Below are 24,434 nucleotides of genomic sequence, written 5' to 3' on the forward strand. Positions count from 1 at the left end.
TGCTCTGTCGCCCAGGCTGGAGTGCAGTGGCGCGATCTCGGCTCACTGCAAGCTCCGCCTCCCGGGTTCACCCCATTCTCTTGCCTCAGCCTCCTGAGTAGCTGGGACTACAGGCACCCACCACCATGCCCGGTTAACTTTTTGTATTTTTAGTAGAGACAGGGGGGTGAAACCCCATTTTTCTACTAAAAATACAAAAAAAAAAAAAAAGGCCAGGTGCAGTGGCTCACCGTGCCTGTAATCCCAGCAAAGGGGAGGCTGAGGCGGGCAGATCACCTGAGGTCAGGAGTTCAAGACCAGCCTGGCCAACATGTTGAAAGCCCCTCTCTACTAAAAATTTAAAAAAAAAAAAAAAATTAGGGAGGTGTGGCGGCAGGCACCTGTAATCCCAGCTACTTCGGAGGCTGAGGCAAGAGAATCGCTTGAACTCAGGAGGCAGAGGTTGCAGTGAGCCGAGATCATGCCACTGCACTCCAGCCTGGGCAACAAGAACGAAACTCCGTCTCAAAACAAACAAACAATACAAAAAAATTAGCTAGGCATGGTGGCAGACACCTGTAATCCCAGCTACTCGGGAGGCTGAGGCAGGAGAATCACTTGAGTCTGGGAGGCAGAGGTTGCAGTGAGCTGAGATCGCGCCACTGCACTCCAGCCTGGGAGACAGAGTGAGACTCTGTCTAAAAAAAAATAAAAAGAATAATTACAGAAATTATTTCATTGCACATATTGTGCTAAAAAAAAAATGACAGGACACAAATAAGTAAAAAAAGAATACAACTCATCCAAGAACCCAGAGAGAAACCCTATTAACACTTCCACGTGTCCCGGCGCGGTGGCTCACGCTTACAGTTCCAGCACTAGGAGGCCAAGGCGGTAGGACTGTTTGAGCTCAGGAGTTCGAGACCAGCCTGAGCAACACAGCAAGACCCCAACTCAAATAATAAAAAATTGGCCGGGCGTGGTGGCTCGTGCCTGTAATCTTAACACTTTGCGAGGGCAAGCTGGGCGGATTGCCTGAGCTCAGGAGTTCGAGACCAGCCTAGACAACACAGTGAAACCCCATCTCTACTAAAACACACAAAAAACTGGCCAGGCGCGGTGACTTATGCCTGCAGTCCCAGCACTTTGGAAGGCCAAGGGGCCAGATCACGAGGTCAGGAGTTCCAGACCAGCCGGATCAACATGATGAAATCCAGTCTCTACTAAAAATACAAAAAAAAAAAAAAATAGCCAAGCGTGGTGGCGCGCGCCTGTAGTCCCAGCTACTCGGGAGGTTGAGGCAGGAGAATCACCTGAACCCGGGAGGCGGAGGTTGCAGTGAGCCGAGATCGCGCCACTGCACTCCAGCCTGGGTGACAGAGCGAGACTCCTTCTCGAAAGAAAATAACTAAATAAAAAGCCGGGCATGGTGGCCCAAGCACTCGGGAGGTCGAGGTTCTAGGGAGCCGTCATCGCGCCACTGCACGCCAACCTGGGCAACGGAGCGAGACCCCGTCTCAGAAAGTAACTACTGATAAAGCACTGGGATGCGTTACTTTTCTGTCACTGACACGGCGACAGCTGAGCAGAAGCCCGCGGGCCGCAGGTGTGTGAGGGGAGGCGCTCCCGGCGGAGGGAGCGGTAATTACTAAGGCTCCGCCGAGGAGGACCGGGCAGCTCTACGCCCACAAGGAGCGGATTCGGACCGCACTGTAACCCCTGTGGCGGCGCGTTCCGGGACGCCCGGGACGCGGGGTCCTTAAGTTCTGAGTGAATTCGCTCCGTCGCGCCTCAGGAAAGTGGTTCTGGACATCCCATCCCCGCACCTCAGCGTCGCGTCCGTGACCGCGAGGAAAGCCCCCGCGCGCGCCAGGAGCAACAGCCACCCCCGCAGCCCCGAGAACCAGGAGGCGCGGGCCGGAGTCCCCCGGTTCCCGCAACGCCGCCGCGCCTAGCTGCCCTCGGCCACGCCCCCAGCCCAGGAGCCCGCGGGGCCCCGAGAAACGGACGCGGATGGCGCGACCTGCGGGCGACGGGCGCTACGACTCGCAAGACGCGGGCCCGTGAGCCCTCAGCCCGGTCGCCCGCCCGGGGTCGCTCACGACAGCCGCCACGGCCTGGTCCCCACGCGACGCCCGAGGCCAGCCGGCCGGCGAGCGGGCCCTGTACGCCCGCGGCTGCGGCAACGCGACCCCGGGCCCTGGACGCTGCTGTCCGGAGAGGCTCCCGCGCCCGTCCCGCGCCTCTGCCCTCACTTACCCTGGGCCTCAGGGCTGCGCTCTGGCCGCGTCAGGAGGGCGGGAGGATGGAAGCGGCGCCGCAGCCGCTCAGTGCATCCGGGGCCCCGGCGGGAGGAAGCGGCGGCGCGGCTGCTACGGCGAGCCGGAAGGGACGCGCCTCGGCGCCCCAGTAGCTGCGCTTCCGCGGCGCCGCTGTGACCGCGCGAGGGCGCTGGAGGTCGAGGGCGCCGCGAGACTCTGTGGGGTGGGCGTGGGCGGGGCCGAACCCAAGGCCAAGATGGACCGAGTCGCGGCAGCCCGGCTTCTCTACGCGCAGTTTGGGGATGCGCCCACGTGGAACAGAAGTGGGCCGCCAGCTCTCACACTCTGCAGATTCGCCAGACCAGGCTCACATGCAAGACCCAAACCCTGTGTGGCCCAGGCTGGCCTCGAACTCCTGGACTCCAGTGATCCTCCTGCCTCAGTCTCCCGAGTGGGTGGGACCACAGACTCGCGCCACCACGCCTGGTTAATTTTTTGTATTTTTTGTTGGGGCGGGGGGAGGTTCACCAAGTTGGCCAGGCTGGTCTCGAACCCTGGACCTCAAGTGATCCGCCCACCTCGGCCTTCCAAAGTGCTGGAATTACAAGCGTGAGTCACCACGCCCGGCCAAAAACGACAAAACTCTATTAAAAGACACAGACGGGCCGGGCGCGGTGGCTCACGCTTGTAATCCCAGCACTTTGGGAGGCCGAGGCGGGCGGATCACGAGGTCAGGAGATCGAGACCACGATGAAACCCCGTCTCTACTAAAAATACAAAAAAATTAGCCGGGCGTGGTGGCGGGCGCCTGTAGTCCCAGCTACTCGGAGAGGCTGAGGCAGGAGAATGGCGTGAACCCGGGAGGCGGAGCTTGCAGTGAGCCGAGATTGGGCCACTGCACTCCAGCCTGGGCGACAGAGCGAGACTCCGTCTCAAAAAAAAAATAAAAAATAAATAAAAAAAAATAAAAGACACAGACGTGGCTCAAGTCTATAATCCCAGCACTTTGGGAGGCCGAGGCAGTAGGATCATTTGAGGTCAGGAGTTCCAGACCAACCTGGCCAACATAGTGAAACCCTGACTCTATTAAAAATACAAAAAATTAGCTGGGCGTGGTGGCAGGCGCCTGTAATATCAGTTACTCTGGAGGCTGAGGCAGGAGAATCGCTTGAACACGGGAGGCGGAGGTTGCAGTGAGCCGAGATCATACCACTGTACTCCAGCCTGGGCAACGGAATGAGACTCTGTCTCCAGATAAAGACATAGGGGTGAATCTTCGGGGTTCTGGGTTAGGAAATGGTTTCTTAGATATGACACTGAAAACACAACTAACAAACATAGATACATTGGACATCATCACAATTTAAAACGTCTGTGCTGCAAATGACACCATTTTAAAAAGATAATCCGCAGAACAGGAGAAATTACTTTAAGTCCATATGTCTGACATGGAACTCGTGTCCAAAGTAAATAATTTACAACACAACAATTAAAAGGGCAGGCACGCTGGCTCTCGCCTGTAATCCTAGCACTTTGGGAGGCTGAGGCAGGTGTATCCCTTGAGCCCAGGAGTTCAAGACTAGCCTGGGCAACATAGAGAGACCCCCATCTCTACAAAAAATTTAAAAATGAGTCATGGTGGCATACACCTGTAGTCCCAGCTACTCAGGAGACTGAGAGAGAATCACTTGAGCCCAGGGAGGCTGAGGGTGTAGGAAGCCGTGATCATGCCACGGCACTCCAGCCTGAGTGAGACTCTGTCACTCCAGCCAGGGCAACAGAGCAAGACTCCATCTCAAAAAAAAAAAAAAAGAAAGAAAAAAAAAGAAAGTAAATTAGTGATTGTCAGGGACTGTGAGGAGAGGATAGGCAGTGACTGCAAATGAATGTGGGGTTTCCTTTTTGGGTTGATAAAAATGTTGTGAAATGAGATAGTGTTGATGGTTACACAACTTTATAAATTTACTAAAAGTCACTGAATGATATACTTTAAAGGGTGAATGTTGTAGTATGTATGTGAATTATGTCTGGATTTATTTTTTAAAAAAGAAATGTGGGCTGTGAGGTAAAGTGATGAATGCTTAACTTTAAACACACTGAAAATTTTTGGCTGGGCACAGTGTCTCTTACCTGTAATCTCAGCACTTTGAGAGGCTGAGACAAGAGGATTGCTTGAACACAGGAGTTCAAGGCCAGCCTGGGCAACATAGTGAGACTTCACCTCTACAAAAAATAAAAAATAAATAAACTGAAATTTTTAAAGAGAAAACAATTTGGCTATAAAAGGGAAGAGACAGAGGGAAGGTTGGAAGGGGATATTAGGTGGATAACAGAGGGGAGTGATTTTGCATGTTGAAGTGCTGTGAGGCAGTAGACATGCTGACGGTACGAGAAAAGACAGAGTCAAAGTGCAAGGTCTGAGAAGGCAGGAGAAAGACGACGGGGAAACCATCGAGGGCATGAGCACTAGAGAGGGAGACCTCTTACACTGCAAAGCAGGAAGTGCAAGCCTGGGGTGGGATTCAAGAGGGTGGGAAGTGGCATTTCCTGGCCCCCATTCTCTCATGGAGTGGGAGTGACCCACCTGCTGAGAGCATGGGACAGTGGTCACTGGGGTGAGGAGAATGGAGGCAATCAGATATGCCGGTGAGAAGACACTGACTTAGAGAAGTGTCATGGGACTGTCTGCCAGTAGAAACTCCGGGTGACTGTTGAAATGGCAGTGACGGTGGACACAGAGCACTCCAGCAATCACATTCGCCCTCATTATCATAAACGAGCATCAGAAGGCTGGCGGTTGGACGCAGTGGCTCACGCCTGTAATTCCAATACTTTGGAAGGCAGAGGTGGGCAAATCGTTTGAGTTCAGGAGTTCAAGACCAGCCTGGCCAACATGGTGAAACTCGGGCTCTACTAAAAATACAAAAATTAGCTGGTCATGGTGGTGCCTGTAGTCCCAGCTACTCGGGAGGCTGAGCCACAAGAATCACTTGAGCCCAGGAGCTGGAGGTTGCGGTGAGCTGAGATCGCAACACTGCACTCCAGCGTAGGTGACAGAGCACCACTACAAAAAAAAAAAAAAAAAAAAAACAAGGCCAGCAGTTGGGTAAAACCATGGCTAGGGGCTTTCATGCCAAGGCACTGTCTCAAGGAGGCACAGAATCCTGGAAGTGGTGGACTATGGAATCCAGGCAGGGGCAGCCAGGATGAAGCAGCTGAAGAAGAGAGGAGAGGAGTTGGTGATGTGAGGTGTTGACTCAGCCACCAGTGCAGGATTCAGGGCACAAATCACAGGTGGTGCTGCCCAGTGGCAACACAGGGCAGCACGACACAATGGTTTCCATCCTCACTCACAATGAGAAAACCATACTCAACTCCCCGCCTTAGGACTCCCTGCTTCATCCCCAGGCATGAAATACTGAGTCCAGGTAAGTGAAATGATGGGTTTAGCAAATTTTTCAGACTGGCTGTTCCAACGAGAAGCTATTAAGTTTGGTGAAAATCTATTTATCACTTTTTTCTTTCACTTTTTGCATCTTAAGAAATCTTTGGGCCAGGTACAGTGGTTCACACCTACGATCCCAGCACACTGAAAAGTTGAGGCAGGAGGATCACTTGAGGCAAGAAGTTTGAGACCACCTGTGCAACATAGCAAGACTCTGTCTCTTAAAAAAATTTTTTGTTTTTGAGACAGTCTTGCTCTGTCGCCCAAACTGGAGTGCAGTGGCGCGATCTCGGCTCACTGCAACATCCACCTCCTGGGTTCAAGCGGTTCTCCTGCCTCAGCCTCCCAAGTAGCTGGGATTACAGGCGCCTGTCACCACGCCCAGCTAATTTTTTGTATTTTTAGTAGGGATGGGGTTTCACTATGTTAGCCAGGATGGTCTTGATCTCCTGACCTCATGATCCGCCCACCTCGGCCTACCACAGTGCTGGGATTACAGGCGTGAGCCACCGCATCTGGCCAATTTTTTTTTTTTTTTTTAATTAGCCTGGCATGGTGGTGCGCCTGTAGTCCCAGTTGCTTGGGACGCCAGAGGATAGCTTGATCCCAGGAGGTGGAGGCTGTAGTGAGCTACGATCGCGCCACTGCACTCCAGCCTGGGCAACGGAACAAGACCTTGTCTCAAAATAGAAAAAAAGAAAAAGAAAAAGAAACCTTTTGGCTACCACAGAGCAGTGAAAACATTATCCCGTGTTTGCTGGAGATGCATTACCAGCCTTGCAAAGGCTCACGCATGCTTATATATACACGGAACTCTCCAGAAGAAGCCACAGGGCACTAGTGAGAGCAGTGGCCTCTGGACAGGGATACTGGGAATTAGAGAATGAAAGGCAACTTCCCTTTTTTATACTTTATTTCCTTCCATATATACATATTATTTTAAAATGTCACATACCCCAGGATCATCAAAGGTGATTTAAATGGGTCACCCAGGCCCAGCACGGTGGCTCACGCCTGTAATCCCAGCACTGTGGGAGGCCAAGTCGTGTGGATCACCTGAGCTTAGGAGTTCGAGACCAGCCTGGCCAACATGGTGAAACCCTGTCTCTACCAAAAATACAAAAATCAGCCGGGCGTGGTGGCGGGCACCTGTAATCCCAGCTACTCCGGAGGCTGAGGCAGGAGAATTGCTTGAGCCCAGGAGGCGCAGGTTGCAGTGGGCCGAGATCACGCCACTGCACTCCAGTCTAGGCAACAGAGCGAGACTCCGTCTCAAAAAAAATAAAAATAAAGTCCTGTCTATCCCAGGTAAAATTAACATGCTTAGAACCAAGCTCCTGCTATTTCTCCAAACCCACTCCTTTCCCTGTCTCCCGTTCCAGTTAACGGCCCAGCTCATCCATCCCTCAAACCCAAAGCCCAGTGGGCCTCACACCTGCACTCCCTGGCTCCCGAAACGGTGAGCCCCACTGCTCCTCTGGCCAAAATCCCTAAAACCGGCTTCGCTCTCGTGGGCACCCCACACCCTGGGAGCTCACTGCCTGAAGCATCTCCCAATCCCACCTGTCCTGCCCCACTTCTCACACACGGTGTCCACCGCGTCATGGGCACGTGCACGTGTGTCACTCACGCACTGCTGGGGCGACAAGTGCCTGTGCATTAGTCACAAGCGTTGTTGGCACGTCAGGCGCATGCGCATTAGTTGTGTGCACCGCTGGGGCGTCAGGCGCTCGTGCATTGGTCACGTGCGCCCATGGGCTGCAGGCTGGGAGGCCACCCACGTATGCACAGCACTTCCACCGCTGAGCCCCTCCCTGGGCTCCTGGCAGCCCACCGGCCAAGGATCCCCTGCTCCTGGCTAACGCAGTGTGTTTTGTTCCACGCTAAGCGCCACTTCAAAAGCAGTCTTCCCCAGCCTCCCTTGCAGCTACGAACGGCGCTGGACGCACCTGTGACCAATGACGTGAAGCAGCTGCTGGTGGGTCTTCCAGTAAGCTCCACTAAGGGCCTGTTCCGCCATGCGCCCCTTCCTTCTGCCCTCTGCCCCAGCCCCCACCCACCTGGCACCGGGACAGCGCCGAGGCGAGTACCGACCTGCAACCAGGGCAAAGGCTGCATGCACGGGGCTGTCTAGGAAGAGAAGCCCGGGGCGGCCACCCCTCTCGGGAATGCCGCGGGTCAGCGGGGCCCCTGCTTCAGTGCCCTCCACAGCCCTGCCTCGGCCCCACCCTGCAGAGTGCAGGACGCCGGTTTTTTTTTTTTTTTTTGACGGAGTTTGGCTCTCTCACCCACGCTGGAGTGCAGTGGCGTGATCTTGGCTCACTGCAATCTCCACCTCCCAGGTTCAAGCGATTCTCCTGCCTCAGTCTCACTACCATGCCCAGCTAATTTTTGTATTTTTAGTAGAGACGGGGTTTCTCCATGCTGGTCAGGCTGGTTTCAAACTCCTGACCTCAAGTGATCCGCCTGCCTCGGCCTCCCGAAGTGTTGGGATTACAGGCATGAGCCACCACGCCTGGCCAGTTTTTTGTTGTTGTTTTGTTTTTTTTTTTTTGAGTGCAGTGGCGATCAGGGCAGCCTCGACTTCTCCAGACTCAGGCAGTCGTCCCACCTCAGCCTCCTGAGCAGCTGAACTACAGGGCACGCCGCCATGCCTAGCTAATCTTTTGCAGAGATGCGGTTTCACCATTTTACCCAGGCTGGTCTGGAACTCCTGTACTCAAGCAATCTGCCCACCTCAGCCTCCCAAAGTGCTGGGATTACAGGCTGAGCCACCTCCTGGGCCTGCCTCTTTTGTTCAGCAGTATCTGTTCTCAACAGGACAATATGCTCTGCTCATCTCTGTGGACAAAAAAGATGTTAAAAAAGACTAAGAAAAAGGCAAACCAAGGACTGACTAAGCAAAATTTGTACTTGTTTAATAAGAAAATCACTTCTTTAAAAAAATAGTTCTTTACATGCTGAGGTTCATCTATGCAATGCAAGAGCTGAAAACAGATTCGAGAAAGGCTGTTCCTACAAGGAAAGGTCCTGAGGTTACAATGCCAGGCCACATCTGCCAGGCAGGCCTGAGAAGCCATGGCCAGGAAAACATGGCTGCAGCGATCCCAGCTTCTTGCTGCCCACAGGGGTGGCACACCGGGGCACACACTGTGAGCTGCTCAGAGGCACTCTGGTGGGCAGCTCCCATCGTCTCAGTCAGTGTCTCCGTCCCCTTCGCTGCCTTCCAGGGGACTGGGCACCTGCAGAAGAAGACCACACGGAGAATGAGAGGCAAGCACTCTCCACTGCTCCTGAATGCCCAGAGGTGCCCTCGACAGGCTCGGCACAGGAGCCTTGCCCCCGCCACTCCCTCATCAGGAGCAGAGGCTGGTGTTTGTTCTCGGTCATTCTGTTAACCAGGTCAGGAACCTGAGCAGTGAAAGCCAAGGGCTGGGGACACTAGAGGGGCCTTTGCTGGGCTCCTTCACATCCTCACAGGCCACACTGACCACAGGGGAAAATAAAATGGGGCCATTTGGAAACTCAACAAATGCAAGTGCCTCGGAAGTATATATGCCTCTCATCAGTAGAGTCCACAGCAGTCCAATCTGGCCCCGGCCAAATCAACACCTGTGCTGTATTTAGCCTGCACCGGGCTTGGGAAAAATTAACTACCAGCACTCAAAAAGGGGAAGATTTCCCATACCAGTATGCAACGCTGGTTCCCCCTGACATTTAAGCATGCGGTCACTGTCACATTCCAACATGGCCACCACCAGCTGCCACTGAGCCACGAGTACCCCCTTCAGATGGAACCAGGGCTCCGGCCACTGCTGGCCCCCCACTCCCTGCCGTCCCTGGGCTGGGGGCCTCTCATTGCCCCATCTATAGGACTGCTTGCCAGGCGCCTGGCCCCTTGCCTGCCCGCCTTACCTCCCTGGGGCCTGCACACAGTTGAATTTGCCACCCAGGTATGCAGGAAGGACTCTCTTTTCACAGATATCTAGACGACAGGAAGAATCTCCCTGAGCCCTACCTGGGAATGTCACCCTTTGAAACCTCACTGGGCCACCACGAAAGAACTCGGGCTGGCCGGGCGCAGTGGCTCACGCCTGTAATCCCAGCACTTTGCGAGGCCAAGGCAGGTGGATCACAAGGTCAGGAGATCGAGACCATCCTGGCTGACACGGTGAAACCCCGTCTCTACTAAAAATATAAAAAATTAGCCAGTAGTGGTGGCGGGCACCTGTAGTCCCAGCTACTTGGGAGGCTGAAGTAGGAGAATGGCGTGAACCCGGCAGGCGGGGCTTGCAGTGAGCCAAGATCGTGCCACTGCACTCCAGCCTGGGCGACAGAAAGACTCAGTCTCAAAAAAAAAAAAAAAAAAGAAAGAACAAACTCGGGCTTTGGGGACATCTCTCACCCCAGAGCAAAGAACTAGAATGACATTTTCATTCACTTAGCTTTTAGCTTCTGCACCTACAATCCTGTATGTTCCAGTTCTAAGCTACATTCCGCAGCTGTCTAGCCACTGATTACGCTCTGTGCCAGGTCCATAGTAGGTGTGCTGGCAGCAAGCCTGACCCTGGGACAGTCCTCCCAGAATCTAAAAGCACCCGGCGGGGGAGCAGGTGGGTGGCGCAGGCAGGTAGACAAGGAACATCTCAAGACCGCCTGGCCCTGCTCCTGCAGCAGCTGTGTGGCCTTGGGGGAAGTGACACACTTCTCTGTGCCTCAGCTCACTCCTCTGTACAATGGGAACAATGTGGGCCTGCTGAACACTGCTGGGACTGTGCCCCTACCTTGGCGCCTGTGCCAGCTGCCATGAGAGCAGTGGCACTGAAGTTGTGGACGGGCAAGGTGCTCAGCCACTGGGCCATGGAGCGTTCATCCCGCTCGGTGCTGATGATGGTGGGGTAGATGTGCTCCTCCTTGAAGGCTGCGACCTTGCCCTCCTCCTGCACCCAGTCCAGCGGCTCATGCAGCCCATCGTTGCCAAAGCGCTGGTTGTACTTCTCGAAGTGCACCCTCTCCAGGACCAGGCCAAGTCCCGGCGCCTTGGGCACGTCCACCTTCTCTGAGCCCCAGCTGCGCTCCAGCACACTCTCAGGGGCATAACCCTTCACGATGGCCACCACCAGGCCGACCATCTTCCGGATCTGATGCATCATGAAGCTCTGGCCCTTCACCCTGATCACCGCAAACTCCAGGCCCTCCCGCACAAAGGGTTCCTCGCAGTACATCTCCAGGATGTAGCGGCGGGCACTGGGCTCCTGTGGCCCCTTCTGCGAGGTGAAATTGTGGAAGTTGTGCGTGCCCTTGTAGCAGGCCAGGAGCCTGTTGACCTGCTGCAGCGTCTCGGCGCTCAGGCGGTAGGTCTCATCCTGCACGTCCCGGTCCTTGTGCGCAAAGGCAAACGTGGGCAGCAGGTAGCAATAGGTCCTGGCATCACATCTGTTCTTGGAGTTAAACCCGCCCGTGACCCGCTTCAGTCCTAGGGGGGAGGTGGTCAGGGAGAGGAAAGGCAGGTGAGAAGCGCCTGAATGACCAGGGAGCAGCCTGAGCACAGCGTGAGCCCCAGCGTCTCTTTACCCAGAGCACCGACCAAGCTCCAGCAAGCATCGGCTTCTCTGGGGACGGGGCAGCCACAGGTTGGGGAACAGGCACAGGAGGATGGTGGACAGGAGGGACAGGTGCAGTGCTCTATAAGGTGACTGAATTTACAACCATTTATTGTAATTTTCCAATAGCGAGAAGATACGGAATGTCTCCAACACAAAGAAATGATACATGCTTGGAGTGACTAATTGCCCTATTTGATCGTTACACATGACTGGAAATATCATACATAATTCTACATAACTATGTATAATTATTATGTGTGAATTTAAAATAATAAAAGCAGCCGGGCACAGTGGCTCACGCCTGTAATCCCAGCACTTTGGGAGGCTGAGGTGGGCGGATCACCTGAGATCAGGAGTTTGAGACCAACATGGTGAAACACCGTCTCTACTAAAAATACAAAAATTAGCCGGGCATGGTGGCGTGTACCTGTAATCCCAGCTACTGGGAAGCCTGAGGTGGGAGAATCGCTTGAACCCAGAAGGCAGGTGGAGGTTGCAGTGAGCTGAGATCACGTCACTGCACTCCAGCCTGGGCAACAGAACAAGACTCCGTCATAAAAAATATAAAAATGAAAACAAAAACTTAACAGTGGGTAAAATCAACAGGGATTCCTGAATCCTATTTATGACTCACACATAAATGTTCATAGTGGCTTTACTTCTAACAGCCCAAAACTGGAAATCACCCCGTGTCCATCAGCAGGTAAGTGTATAAACAATCCGTGGCACACCCACAGAGCGGACACCCCGCAGCAATGAGAAGGAACAGACTGCTGACATACACAACAGCATGGATGAATCTGAAAATAATCAGGCTGTGGGCCGGGCGCGGCAGCTTATGCCTGTAATGCCAACACTTTGGGAGGCTGAGGCAGGTAGACTGATTGAGCCTAGGAGTTTGAGACCAGCCTGGGCAACATGGCGAAACCCCATCTCTACAAAAAAACAAAAATAAAAATTCAGCCGGCTGTGGTGGCGTGTGCCTGCAGTCCCAGCTTATAGGTTGAGGCGGGAGGGTCCCTTGAGCCCAGGTGGTCGATGCTACAGTGAGCTGTGATCACACCACTGCACTCCAGCCTCGGCAACAGAACAAGACCCTGTCTCAAACACTTCTCTCCAAGCAGACCAGTCAGGCAGACAACAGTTCTGTTTTCTTGGGATGACACCAAAACAAAAAGGAAAAGAAAACAGAGAGCAGGACGACAGATTCACGCCCAGCCACACCTATCATTACATTAAATATAAGCGGCTTCTGGGAGGCCAAGGCAGGAGGATCACTTGAGCCCAGGAGTTCAAGACCAGACTGGGCAACACAATGAGACCCCATCTCTACAAACTCAGAAATGAAGTGTGGTGGCATGCACCTGTAGTCCCAGTTACTCAGGAGGCTGAGGATCGCTTGAACCCGGGAGGCGGAGGCTGCAGTGAGCCACGATCGCACCGCTGCACTCCAGCCTGGGTGACAGAGTGAGACTCTCTCAAAAAACAAACAGAATAAACGAATGAACGAATGTATGTATGTAAGTTGCCTGTACCTGCCACTTAAAAGGTAGACAGTCACATTTTAAGGAGGCCTAAAAATTCCATTTATCAGTCCTGCCATAAGAGGGAACAACTGTTCACTTTAACCATGAATTTAGATTTTCACATCCCGTGTTTGCTTAAAACAAGGCGCCTGTGTAGCAACAAGCACTGCAAATGAGCAGCTTTCTACTCCTGTCTAGTTGTTCCCGTTTCTGAAGGTCAGAACCAGCTGCAAAGCAACTCTGACTACACTTCTGCATCAGAGACAGTTGGAAAAGGCAGGAGCACGCATAGCCTCGTGTCTCTGCAAGACCATCTACAACCAGGTGTGTGGCCGCCTGCACTGCAAGGCTTACCCAGAATCCGAATGTGAGAGGGAAGGTGGCTGTTGATCTTCTCTAGAATGTCGTCAATCAGCCACACCTTCAGGGATACCACCTGGCCAGCTGCGGACACACCCTGTAAAGAAAGCAGAACGTGTGGCGGAAGGTGGGTCCCTCGGGCCTTGCACGCTGGTCTCTGAGACAGAAGGACTACACGGATCTTATGTCGTTTCACACATGAATTCTGCTGTTAAAAATGCATCTGGAGGGCCGGGCGTGGTGGCTCATGCCTGTAATCCTAGCAATTTGGGAGGCCGAGGCGGGCGGATCACGAGGTCAGGAGATCGAGACCATCCTGGCTAACATGAAATATTAGTCTCTACTAAATGTATTTTTAGTCTCTACTAAAAATACAAAAAATTAGCCAGGCGCGGTGGCGGGAGCCTGTAGTCCCAGCTACTCGGGAGGCTGAGGCAGGAGAATGGCGTGAACCCAGGAGACGGAGCTTGCAGTGAGCCGAGATCGCGCCACTGCACTCCAGCCTGGGCGACAGAGCGAGACTCCATCTCAAAAAAAAAAAAGAAAAAGAAAAAAGAAATGCATCTGGAGGGAATCATCCGATATGAAAATAAAGCTGTATATACCAACGGAGTGCGTGCAGGAGCACTTATAAAATAAACTATTATGAATGAATTCAAAGCCCAAGAAAAAACATTAAATGAGGGAGCATAAATATGACTCTGCAGACAGAAAGCAAAGTCCCACATAAGATATGGCCCCCACCCAGGGGCAGTGGCTCACGCCTGTAATCCCAGCACTTTGGGAGGCCGAGGCAGGCAGATCGCCTGAGGTCAGGAGATTGAGACCAGCCTGGCCAACACGGTGAAACCTGATCTCTACTAAACATACAAAAAATCAGCAGGGTTTGGTAGCGTGTGCCTGTAGTCCCAGCTACTCAGGAGGCTGAGGCGGCAGAATCGCTTCAGCCTGGGAGGTTGGAGGTTGCAATGAGCCGCAATCTTGCCACTGCACTCCAGCCTGGGCGACAGAGCCAGACTCTACCTCAAAAAAAAAAAAAAGGTATGAAGATATGACTCCCAAGGATTGGGGAAAAGAGAAAACACAACTTAGAACCAAGAGCAGAGTAAGGAGGAGGTCCCCACCTGAGTCAGAACAGCGGTGGCCCTGGGGGAAAGGGAGGGGCCGTCTGGGGATGGGCAGTACGTACACAGGTAGGTACACAGATAAAAACTGATCAAGTTTACACTTTAGCACACTTTACTGTTTGTATATTATACCTCTTTTTTAAAGTAAGTTTCTAAAGATTTTTTGTTGGGTTCTTTCTGAGACAAGGTTTTGGTCTGTCACCCAGGTTGGAGTGCAGTGGTGCCAATCTTGGCTTATAGCAACCTTGACCTCCCAGGTTCCAGCAATCCTCCCACCCCAGCCTCCCAAGTAGCTAAGACTACAGGCAGGCACCACGATGCCCGGCTAGTTTTTAAATTTTTTTGTAGAGACAGGGTCTTGCTATGTTGCCCAGACTGGTCTTGAACTCCTGGCCTCAAGTGATCCTCCCACCTCAGTCTCATAAAGTGCTGGGATTACAGGTGTGAGCAACCATGCCCGGCCAAGGAGATCATTTTCGATTAAAAGAAGCTCAAGAGACATGACAACTGAATGCCACTAATGATCTTAGATTAGATCCCGGACCAATTAACAAAAATAAAAGGCATGCCACATCAAAGACGCTGAAGAAAACAGAAAAGACAGTTTCCTACTTTAGACAACATGTTAGATGATGGTCCTCTATCAGGTTGAATTTCACAAGGGTAATAATTGATAGTGTGAGGTTGCTGAAGGATGTCACAGTCCCTTGGAGACTCATGCTAAGATGTTTCAGGGTAAAGGATGATGATGTCTCCAACTTACTCTCAAATGGTTCGATTTTAAGATAGAAAAAGGCCAGGCACAGTGGCTCTCATTCATAATCCCAGTACTTTGGGAGGCTAAGGTGGGAAGATTGCTTGAGCCCAAGAGTTCAAGACCAGCCTGGGCAACAGAGCAAGACTCTGTCTCAAAAAAGGTAAAAAAAGATAAAAAACAAAACAAAACAAAACAAAAAACAACCAGGCTGAGTGCGGTGGCTCACGCCTGTAATCCCAGCAATTTGGGAAGTCCGGGCAGGCGGATCACCTGAAGTCAGGAGTTCGAGACTGGCCTCACCAACATAGTGAAATTCCATTTTTACTAAAAATACAAAAAATTAGCTGGGAGTGGTGGCGTGCGCCTGTAATCCCAGCTACTCGGGAGGCTGAGGCAGGAGAATCACGTGAACCTGGGAAGTGGAGGTTGCAGTGAGCCGAGATTGTGCTGTTGCACTCCAAACTGGGCAACAAAAGTGAAACTCCATCTCAAAAAATAAAACAAAATGAATTTTAAAAAAAAACCACACACAACTATGACAATATGGCAAAAACCTAACGTTGGTGAATCTGGGAAGACTATGTGGGTGCTCATGGCATTATTCTTAAGACTTTTATGAAGGTATGAACTCTTCTTTTTTTTTTTTTGAGATGGAGTCTCGCTCTGTCACACAGGCTGGAGTGCAGTGGCGCAATCTCGGCTCACTGCAAGCTCGCCTCCCGGGTTCACGCCATTCTCCTGCCTCAGCTTCCTGAGTAGCTGGGACTACAGGCGCCCGCCACCACGCCCACCTAACTTTTTGTATTTTTAGTAGAGACGGGGTTTCACCGTTTTAGCCAGGATGGTCTCAATCTCCTGACCTCGTGATCCGCCTGCCTCGGCCTCCCAAAGTGCTGGGATTACAGGCGTGAGCCACCGCGCCCGGCAGTGTGAAATTTTCAAAATAAAAAGTTGGAAAGAGTAAAATAAATTGTTGAGATGTTCCACTGGCCAGATCCACACATGGAACGTGACAGAATGAAAGGAGCTGTTCTGAAACAAGATGACTTTAGGTAAATACACAACAGATTTCAAAGACTTAGCACCAAAAAAGGGAAAGAAAATACATCTCATTGCCAACCACTCTGTACTGACAAGAAGTTGAAGTGAGAATATTGGAGACATCCTGTGGGGATAGGGACAACAGCTGAGGGACACCTGGTATCTCTGGGATGTCCTATGTCTCACTGTGGTGATGGCTGCACAGCTCTGTGAATATACTGGAACCACTGAACTGTATACTTTTTTTTTTTTTTTTGCCAGGCTGGAGCTCAGTGATGCAACCTCAACTCACTGCCACTTTCGTCTTCCGTATTCAAGAGATTCTCGTGCCTCAGCCTCCCAAGTAGCTGGGATTACAGGTGTGAGCCACCATGCCTGGCTAATTTTTGTATCTTTAGTAGAGATGGGATTTTGTCATGTTGGCCAGGCTGGTCTCGAACTCCAAGCCTCAAGTGAACCGTCCACTTTGGCCTCCCAAAGTGCTGGGATTACAGGGGTAAGCCACCACACCCAGCTTGAACTATACACTTTCTTTTTGTTTTTTTTGTTTTGTTTTGTTTTGAGACAGAGTTTCACTCTTGTTGCCCAGGCTGGAGTACAATGGCACGATCTCAGCTCACTGCAACCTCCACCTCTTGGATTCAAACAATTCTCCTGCCTCAGCCTCCTGAGTAGCTGGGATTACAGGCGTGCGCCACCACACCTGGCTAATTTTTGTATTTTTAGTAGAGACGGGGTTTCGCCATATTGGCCAGGCCGGTCTCGAACTCCTGACCTCAGGTGATCCGCCCACCTCAGCCTCCCAAAGTGCTGGGATTACAGGCGTGAGCCACCACGCCTGGCCTGAACTGTACACTTTGAATGAGTCAATTGTACAAGAATGAATTATATTTCCTTTTTTGCTTTTTTTTTTTTTGAGATGGAGTCTCACTCTGTCACCCAGGCTGGAGTGCAGTGGCACCATCTCGGCTTACTGCAACCTCTGCTTCCCAGGTTCACGCAATTCTCCTGCCTCGGCCTCCTGAGTAGCTGGGACTACAGGCAGCCACCAACACACCGGCTAATTTCTGTATTTTTAGTAGAGACGGGGTTTCACCATGTTGGCCAGACTGGTCTTGAATTCCTGACCTCAAGTGATCCACCCGCCTTGGACTCCCAAAGTGCTGGAATTACAGGTGTGAGCCACCACGCCCGGCCAAGAGTGAATTATATTTCAATAAAGCTATTTTTAAAATCTGAAACAAAAACAGAATGTTAAACAGCAGAAATACACACACACACAAATAACAGGCCGGGCGCGGGGGCTCACGCCTGTAGTCCCAGCACTTTGGGAGGCCGAGGCAGGCAGATCACCTGAGGCCAGGAGTTCAAGACCAGCCTGATCAACATGGAGAAACTCCATCTCTACTAAAAATACAAAATTAGCCGGGCGTGGTGGCACATGCCTGTAGTCCCAGCTACTCGGGAGGCTGAGGCAGGAGAATGGCTTGAACCCAGGAGGTGGAGGCTGCAATGAGCCGAGATCACACGCCATTGCACTCCAGCCTGGGCAACAAGAATGAAACTCTGTCTCAAAAATAAATGAATAAATAAATAATAAAAATGTTAAACTGTTACTGTGTTTTCATCTGAAGGGCAGGGCACTCGGGTGTGACCATGTCGGCCTCATGGATTTACTTCTGCAGGTTTCCCAATACAAGTGAGAAAATTATTAGAATGAAACCATCTCTCTAATAACAGCAGAAATAAAAATAAATACAAGGACCCTATTTTGAAATGCTCTCTTCATCAGCTTGGACAAATTGTTACTTTTCTTCTTCCCTGAAAACAACCAGAGAGCTGTAAATGGAAGAATCAAAAAGAAAATGAAAATAGTAAGACCCACAGAACTCTCTACCTTGAGCCACAAATGCATCACCCCCACCCACTAGGAGTGAACTTGTGGATCCCTCTTTGTGTTCTCCCCTCTATACGACGGCTCCAGTATGTGTCCATGGATCCCCAGGGATCTGTGTGCCTTTGAAACTAGGCGTTTGTGGGAACAAGAGCCATAGCTTTATTCAGATTCCCGGAGGATCCTGACTGGTACAAAGTTATGTCTCTGATAGACCCCCAATGCCTGCAGGCAGCCTGAGAGCCGTGTTACAGAGCCAGGCACTCGAAGAGCAAGGATGGCAGGTATCACATTCACTGATGCCTTATACGTGCTACAGAAAAGCCATCTGTTCTCTCCGGCTCTGCTGTCCCTGTCTGCCCAATGTTGGGTTGTGGGCGGTAAGCCACCCAGGTGCCGAGGCAAGAGACTGAAGGCACGAGCTGTTCCAGTGTAATAAAGAAAATAATTAGAATAAGAAAAGTTATACTAGAAATAGGATATAGATATGATTATATACGAATGTTATCAATCATTAGTTTGTAGTATTACTCTTTACTATTATAATAATCTCTGTTCTATAATTATAATCTAGGAAAAACCAGGCCATAGAGTCAGGAGCTGAAGGACACTGTGAGAGGTGACCAGAAGACAAGAGTGTGAGCCCTCTGTCACGCCCAGATAAGGGTCGCCTGAAGGCTCCTCGAGCTACTGGTAGCGCCAGTGCCTGGGAAGGCACCTGTTACTTAGCAGACCGGGAAAGGGAGTCTCCCTTTCCCCAGGGTAGTGAGAGAACACTCTGCTCCACCACCCTTGTGGGAGGCCTGACATTACCCAGGCCTGCCCGCAGTCCTCCGTAGGCTTAAACACCTCCCTTTGGTGCTGTGCTTCAACAGTCACGCTCCTTGTCCACTTTCATGCTCCAACTGTACACCTGGCTCCTCCTTTTAAGTTCTTAGAAGATAGCAGTAGCACAATTAGTGAAAGTATTAAAGTCTTTGATCTTTCTGATAAGTGCATAGAAGAAATGCTGACATATGCTGTCCTCCCTCTCCGCCTCAGCTACCACAAAGGGAAAGGCCCCCTGTCCAGTGGACACATCACTCACGTGACCTTATCAACCACTTGAGATGACTCACACTACTTACCCTGTCCCCTTGCCTTGTATACAATAAATACCAGTGCGTCCAGGCATTTGGGGCCACTACCAGACTCGGCCCATTGGTGGTGGTGGTCCCCTGGACCCAGCTGTCTTTCCTTCTATTTCTTTGTCTCGTGTCTTTATTTTTCTACGATCTCTCGTCTCCGCACATGAAGACAAAACCCACAGGCCCTGTAGGGCTGGACCCTACACTGGGTCCCTCCTTAGAGACATCCCCATTCCCTGTGGCGGGCCACTCTGTGCACATCCAATCCCATGGTTCAGTCCCAAGCACAGGAATGTGGCGTCACAGGACCACTTGGCACGTGCTTCCACACAGGCCAGCAGCAGCGTCCAGGGTGGACGTGCAAACCAATCGGAAACAGGAGTACTCAGCCTTGTGGTTCTGAAGGAACAGTGCTGGGTCACCAGCCCCATGCAGCTGAGACCACATAACAGGTCCAGGGTGGTGGAGATGTGATGAGTGTGGACTTAGCATACACACAAAAACATATTACATTTATCCCATGAAGAGATTTTTATATGGATTACACGCTGAAATGAGGATATCCTGAATATACTGTTTATAATACAGTGAATTATTAATTAATTTCAAGCCAGATGTGGTGGTTCATGCCTGTAAATCCCAGTACTTTGGGACGCCAAGGTGGGAAGATCACTGGAGCCCAGGATTTTGAGACCCCTAAGCAACACAGCAAGACCCCATATTAAAAAAAAAAAAAAAAAAATTTAGCCAGGCATGGTGGAGTGCCTGTCGTTCCAGTGATACGGTTTTGCTGTGTCCCCACCAAATCTCATGTTGAATGGTAATCCCCACGTGTCTAGGGAAGACCTGGTGGGAGGTGACTGGATCATGGGCGCGGTTTCCCCCATGCTGTTCTCGATAGTGAGTGAGTTCTCACAAGATCTGATGGTTTATAAGGGGTCTTCCCCTTACCCTCCTCACTCTCTCGCACCTGCCGCCGTGATCTAAGTTTCCTGAGGCCTCCCCAGCCATGTGGAACTGAGTCAATTAAACCTCTTTTCTTTATAAATTGCCCAATCTTGGGCAGTTCTTTATAACAGTGTGACAACAGACTAATACACCCACCTACTCGGGAGGCTGAGGCAGGAGGACTGCTTGAGCCCAGGAGTTTGAGACTGCAGTGAGCCATGGTCATGCCACTGCACTCCAGCCTAGGCAACAGAATGAGATCCTGACTCTAAAAAAGGAAAGAAAAGAGAATGTTGCATCATACAAGTGTGGCTCTCTGCCTTTGCAGCCACACAATCACATCCGCCTCAGAGTGAGCCTGACTGGAGGGTTGAAGGCAGACGTTGTGGCCGCCACCGTGCCACCTGCAGGAATGTGTGTCCCTGAGAACAGAATCAACACAAGAGAAAGAAAGGACCAGAGAAAGCACAGAGTCCCACTGGCAGGGGGCATCTAGATCCAGCTATACCTGAGCTGACCAGGCTCCTGGATGTCTCACCTGCATAAGGCGTAGGCTAGTTTGATTTGCTCATCATATGTGCTCAGCAGCAGCACAACGAGCCAGAACACTGAGCTGGAAAGTGGGCCACATGCTGCTCAAAGCGGCGGGGGAGGGGCAGAGAAGGCCGCCACCCACCTTGTCTGTCCGGGCGCAGCGCTGGAAGGACATTTTCCTCATGTCCTCGCCATGATTTTCAGGAATACAGCCTGACCGGACGAGGGCGGACACCAAGTCATCTTCAATTGTTTTGAATTGTGAGGACCCAACATTCCTCTGGAGAAAGGAGACAAAAACAGGTTTTATATTTTGCAGACAGGGGTCGCCACGATGTTGCCCAGGCTGGTCTCGAACTCCTGGCCTCAAGCGCTCCTCTGGCCTCCTGAAGTGCTGAGACTACAAGTGTGAGCTGCCACACTCAGGTGAAAACACTGTTTTCTGCTCACTCGTCCCGGGCCCGGGCTGCTCCACACTAGGGGGTGGATAGCATGGAATGGAATCAAAACACAGGTTTGATTGAACCTGTGCATACACCTACTTCCACAATCTGTCAGTTATGAAATCAGTGCAGTGGGTGCTACCTATACTTAAAAAAGAAAACATCGGATATAAAGTAATCCATGGCCAGGCGCAGTGGCTCACACCTGTAATCTCAGCACTTTGGGAGGCCGAGGAGGGTGGATCACTTGAGGTCAGGAGTTCGAGACCAGTCTGGCCCACATGGTGAAACTCTGTCTCTACTAAAAACACAAAAATTGGCCGGGCATGGTGGCGGGCTCTTGAGGTAGGAGAATTGCTTGAACCTGGGAAGTGGAGGTTGCAGTGAACCAATAATGTACCACTGCACTCCAGCCTAGGTGACAGAGGAAAACTCTGTCTCAAAAATAAATAAATAAATAAATAATAAATAATTAGTCAGGTATGCTTTTAATCCCAGCGACTCAGGAGGCTGAGGCAGGAGAATTGCTTGAATCTGGGAGGCGGAGGTTGCAGTGCACAGTGGTTGGCCAGGCTCGGTGGCTCACCCCTGTAATGCCAGCACTTCAGGAGACGGAGGCAGGAGGATAATCTGAGGTCAGGAGTTCAAGGCCAGCCTGACCAACATGGTGAAACCCCGTCTCTACTAAAAATACAAAAACTAGATGAGCATGGTGGCGAGCGCCTGTAGTCCCAGCTACTTGGGAGGCTGAGGCACAAGAATCGCTGGAACCCAGGAGGCGGAGGTGGCAGTGAGCCAAAATCCTGCCACTGCACTCCAGTCTGGGCAACAGAGCAAGACTCTGTCTCCAAAAAAAAAAGCAATCCATTACTTAAAACTTTCACCATAAAAGCTGTTATAACCGCCAAAGTTAAGCATTAGTTTCTTAAACTTTTGTTTCAGTCAGACACTGCATGCACTGCATGAACTTCTGTGGATATCCTTAAAGATGTTTATAAAGAACACAGAACTGGGCAAAGCCACAGTGTTAACTACAAAAAGGAACAAAAGGAATGTCTACCTGAGGCCAGTCGCAGTGGCTCATGCCTGTAATCACAACACAGGGAGGCCGAGGCAGGAGGATCGCTTGAGCCCAGGAGTTCAAGAGCAGCCTGGGCAACAGAGCGAGACCCCATTCCTATAAATAATAAAAAACTTGGCTGGGCACGGTGGCTCACTCTTGTAATCCCAGCACTTTGGGAGGCTGAGACAGGCGGATCACGAGGTCAGGAGATCGAGACCACAGCGAAACCCCATCTCTACTAAAAATATAAAAAATTAGCCGGGCGTGGTGGCGGGCGCCCGTAGTCCCAGCTACTCGGAGAGGCTGAGGCAGGAGAATGGCATGAACCCGGGAGGCGGAGCTTGCAGTGAGCCGAGATCGTGCCACTGCACTCTAGCACTCCAGCCTGGGTGACAGAGCGAGACTCCGTCTCAAAAAAAAAAAACAAAACTTAGCAAGACTCCATTCCTGCAAATTATAAAAAAATTATTCAGGCCGTGAGGTCAAGGACACTTACAGTCCTCGATGCTCAGAAGGCTGAAGTGGCAGATCTCTTGAGCCCAGGAGGTGGAGGCTGCAGCGAGCAGCGGATGCGCCACTGCATGCCAGCCTGGACCACAAAGGGAGACCATGCCTCAAAAAGAAAAAAAAATACGCCTACTTGAATGTACCCAGACCCTCTACCCTCCAGACAAGGAAGTGGGCTGAGGAGAGAATCCTCACAACTTTAATACTTAGCTCTCTCTGTCCCCTTAACGCACACGACAGCAGGCTCTTCTGAGCTGCCCTGCGCTGTCCACTGTTCGCAGCACCGAGCATCAGTACACCTAGCTCATCTTCACACCCTACTTAGCAGGTGCTGTGAGCACTCCCACCCTAAAGATGAGAACTCAGGCACACAGCAAGTGAACCCCGCCCCAGATCACAGTGGTTAGCGGCAGGGCCGGGCCTGATGGAAGGCAGCAGGAGCTCGCGTGCAGCAGGACCAGTGAAAGCTGTTTGGGCCTGCACCTAAATCCTGCCGGACCCACCGCTTCCCCGGCGGCCGCACCTGCACCTAAACCCCGCGGGACCCGCCGCTTCCCGGGCGGCCACACCTGCATGCCGTGGTAGCCCTTGCCCGAATAGGCCATGAGCAGCACGATCTTGCGCTTGGGCAGCTTCCCGCGCCGCTCCTCGTCCCCGCCGCTCTTGAGCTTCTTCGCCGGATGCTCTCCGTCCTCCCAGACGCGGACGCCCCCGGCCCAGCCGCTGCAGGACCTCCGATCCAGGGGGCGCGCGGATCCGGCGGGCGGCGGCTCCGCGTTCCCGGCCATGCGCAGCGAGCTGCGGAGAAGGGCGGCGTGAGCGGGGGCCCGGTCGGCACCGCGCGCGGTGGACTGGGGTGGGCTGGGCTGGGCTGGGCGGGCATAGCGGGGTCGCCCGGCGTCGCGGTCATTACCAGGACGGACGCGGTCCCAGGCGCAGGGTCCACCGTCCGCAAGCTCCCAACAGCGCGCGAAGCTGGAGGCCCATGCGCAGGCTACCAGTGCACCCGACCCCGCCCTGATCCCCGACCCCTGACCCCCAGTGCCCCAACCCCGCCTCTGCCGACCCCTAACCTCTCGGACCCTGACACTGCAGCCCTGTTCCTGCTGACCCCTGACCTCCGGGAAACCGGCGCCCCAGGCCCTCTCCAGCTAAACCCTGACCTCTCGGACCCGCACACCCCAAGACCGCTCCTGCTGGCCCCTGACCTCTCGGACCTGGACGCCCCAGCCTCGCTCCTGCTGACCCATGACCTCTCAGGCCCCGCGCCCAAGCCCCGCCTCTACTGCCTCCAGACGGCCCCGGGACCCTGACGGATAAACTCCAACGTCCCCTGACGCCCTGGTTAACCTCTGACTTCCCCAGCCTCTTCACCTCCCGCCCCGCCCGGCGGGCTTTCCTCGGAAGTCGAGGAGACCCGGGCCACCCGCGTCGGGACCAGAAAGGCTCGCTCCGGGACAGGCCCCACTCACGACGCGGCTGACTGAGCCGGAGCCGGACCACGTGGGCGAAGGCGGAAGTGGAACGACGGGCTGCACGGCGGCCGAGCGCGGACAAAAATTCTTCGGGAGAAGAGGCGGGGCGGGGGCAGAGATGGGGGGTGATGGGGGCGGAGATTGGGGTGGGGCGGGGATTAGGGTGTTGAGGGCGGGGATTGGGGTGTTGGGGGCGGGGCACCAGGCCCTCTTGCATCCGGCACCGGGGCCGCGCGGCGAAATGTGCGAGCAGTGGTCGCTCCGCCGCCGCCGCCTCCCGGGTGCTGTCGCCCGCCCAGCGGAGCAGGGGAAGCGCTGAGCGCACGCTGGCCCCGCTCCTC

At 52.7% G+C, this 24,434-nt stretch overlaps 2 protein-coding genes across 16 annotated transcripts in view; both read right to left on the bottom strand.

Moving 5' to 3' along the window:
- The window catches only part of LOC116477670 (E1A-binding protein p400), a 133,124-nt gene extending 130,791 nt beyond the window's left edge, over positions 1-2,333 (bottom strand). For 13 of the 15 annotated variants that reach the window (XM_032168245.2, XM_032168243.2, XM_058425893.1 and 10 more), the window contains exon 1: positions 2,239-2,312. The gene's annotated coding sequence lies outside the window, so the exon portion shown is untranslated. Of the gene's footprint in view, positions 1-2,238 lie in introns of all 15 variants that reach the window. The other 2 variants (XM_032168241.2, XM_058425896.1) reach the window with 2 other exon arrangements.
- Positions 2,334-7,552: 5,219 nt separating this feature from the next.
- Positions 7,553-24,128, bottom strand: PUS1 (pseudouridine synthase 1). Its single transcript, XM_032168248.2, has 6 exons — positions 23,532-24,128; positions 23,188-23,416; positions 20,748-20,885; positions 13,172-13,274; positions 10,470-11,161; positions 7,553-8,927 (listed from the first exon to the last, which is right to left on the bottom strand). Exons 1-6 carry the CDS (start codon positions 23,603-23,605, stop codon positions 8,880-8,882), a joined length of 1,284 nt encoding a protein of 427 aa, XP_032024139.1. The 5' UTR covers positions 23,606-24,128; the 3' UTR covers positions 7,553-8,879.
- Between the last annotated feature and the right edge of the window lie 306 nt (positions 24,129-24,434).

This window comes from Hylobates moloch, unplaced genomic scaffold (assembly GCF_009828535.3).
Source record: "Hylobates moloch isolate HMO894 unplaced genomic scaffold, HMol_V3 SCAFFOLD_12, whole genome shotgun sequence".
Lineage (NCBI taxonomy): Eukaryota > Metazoa > Chordata > Mammalia > Primates > Hylobatidae > Hylobates > Hylobates moloch.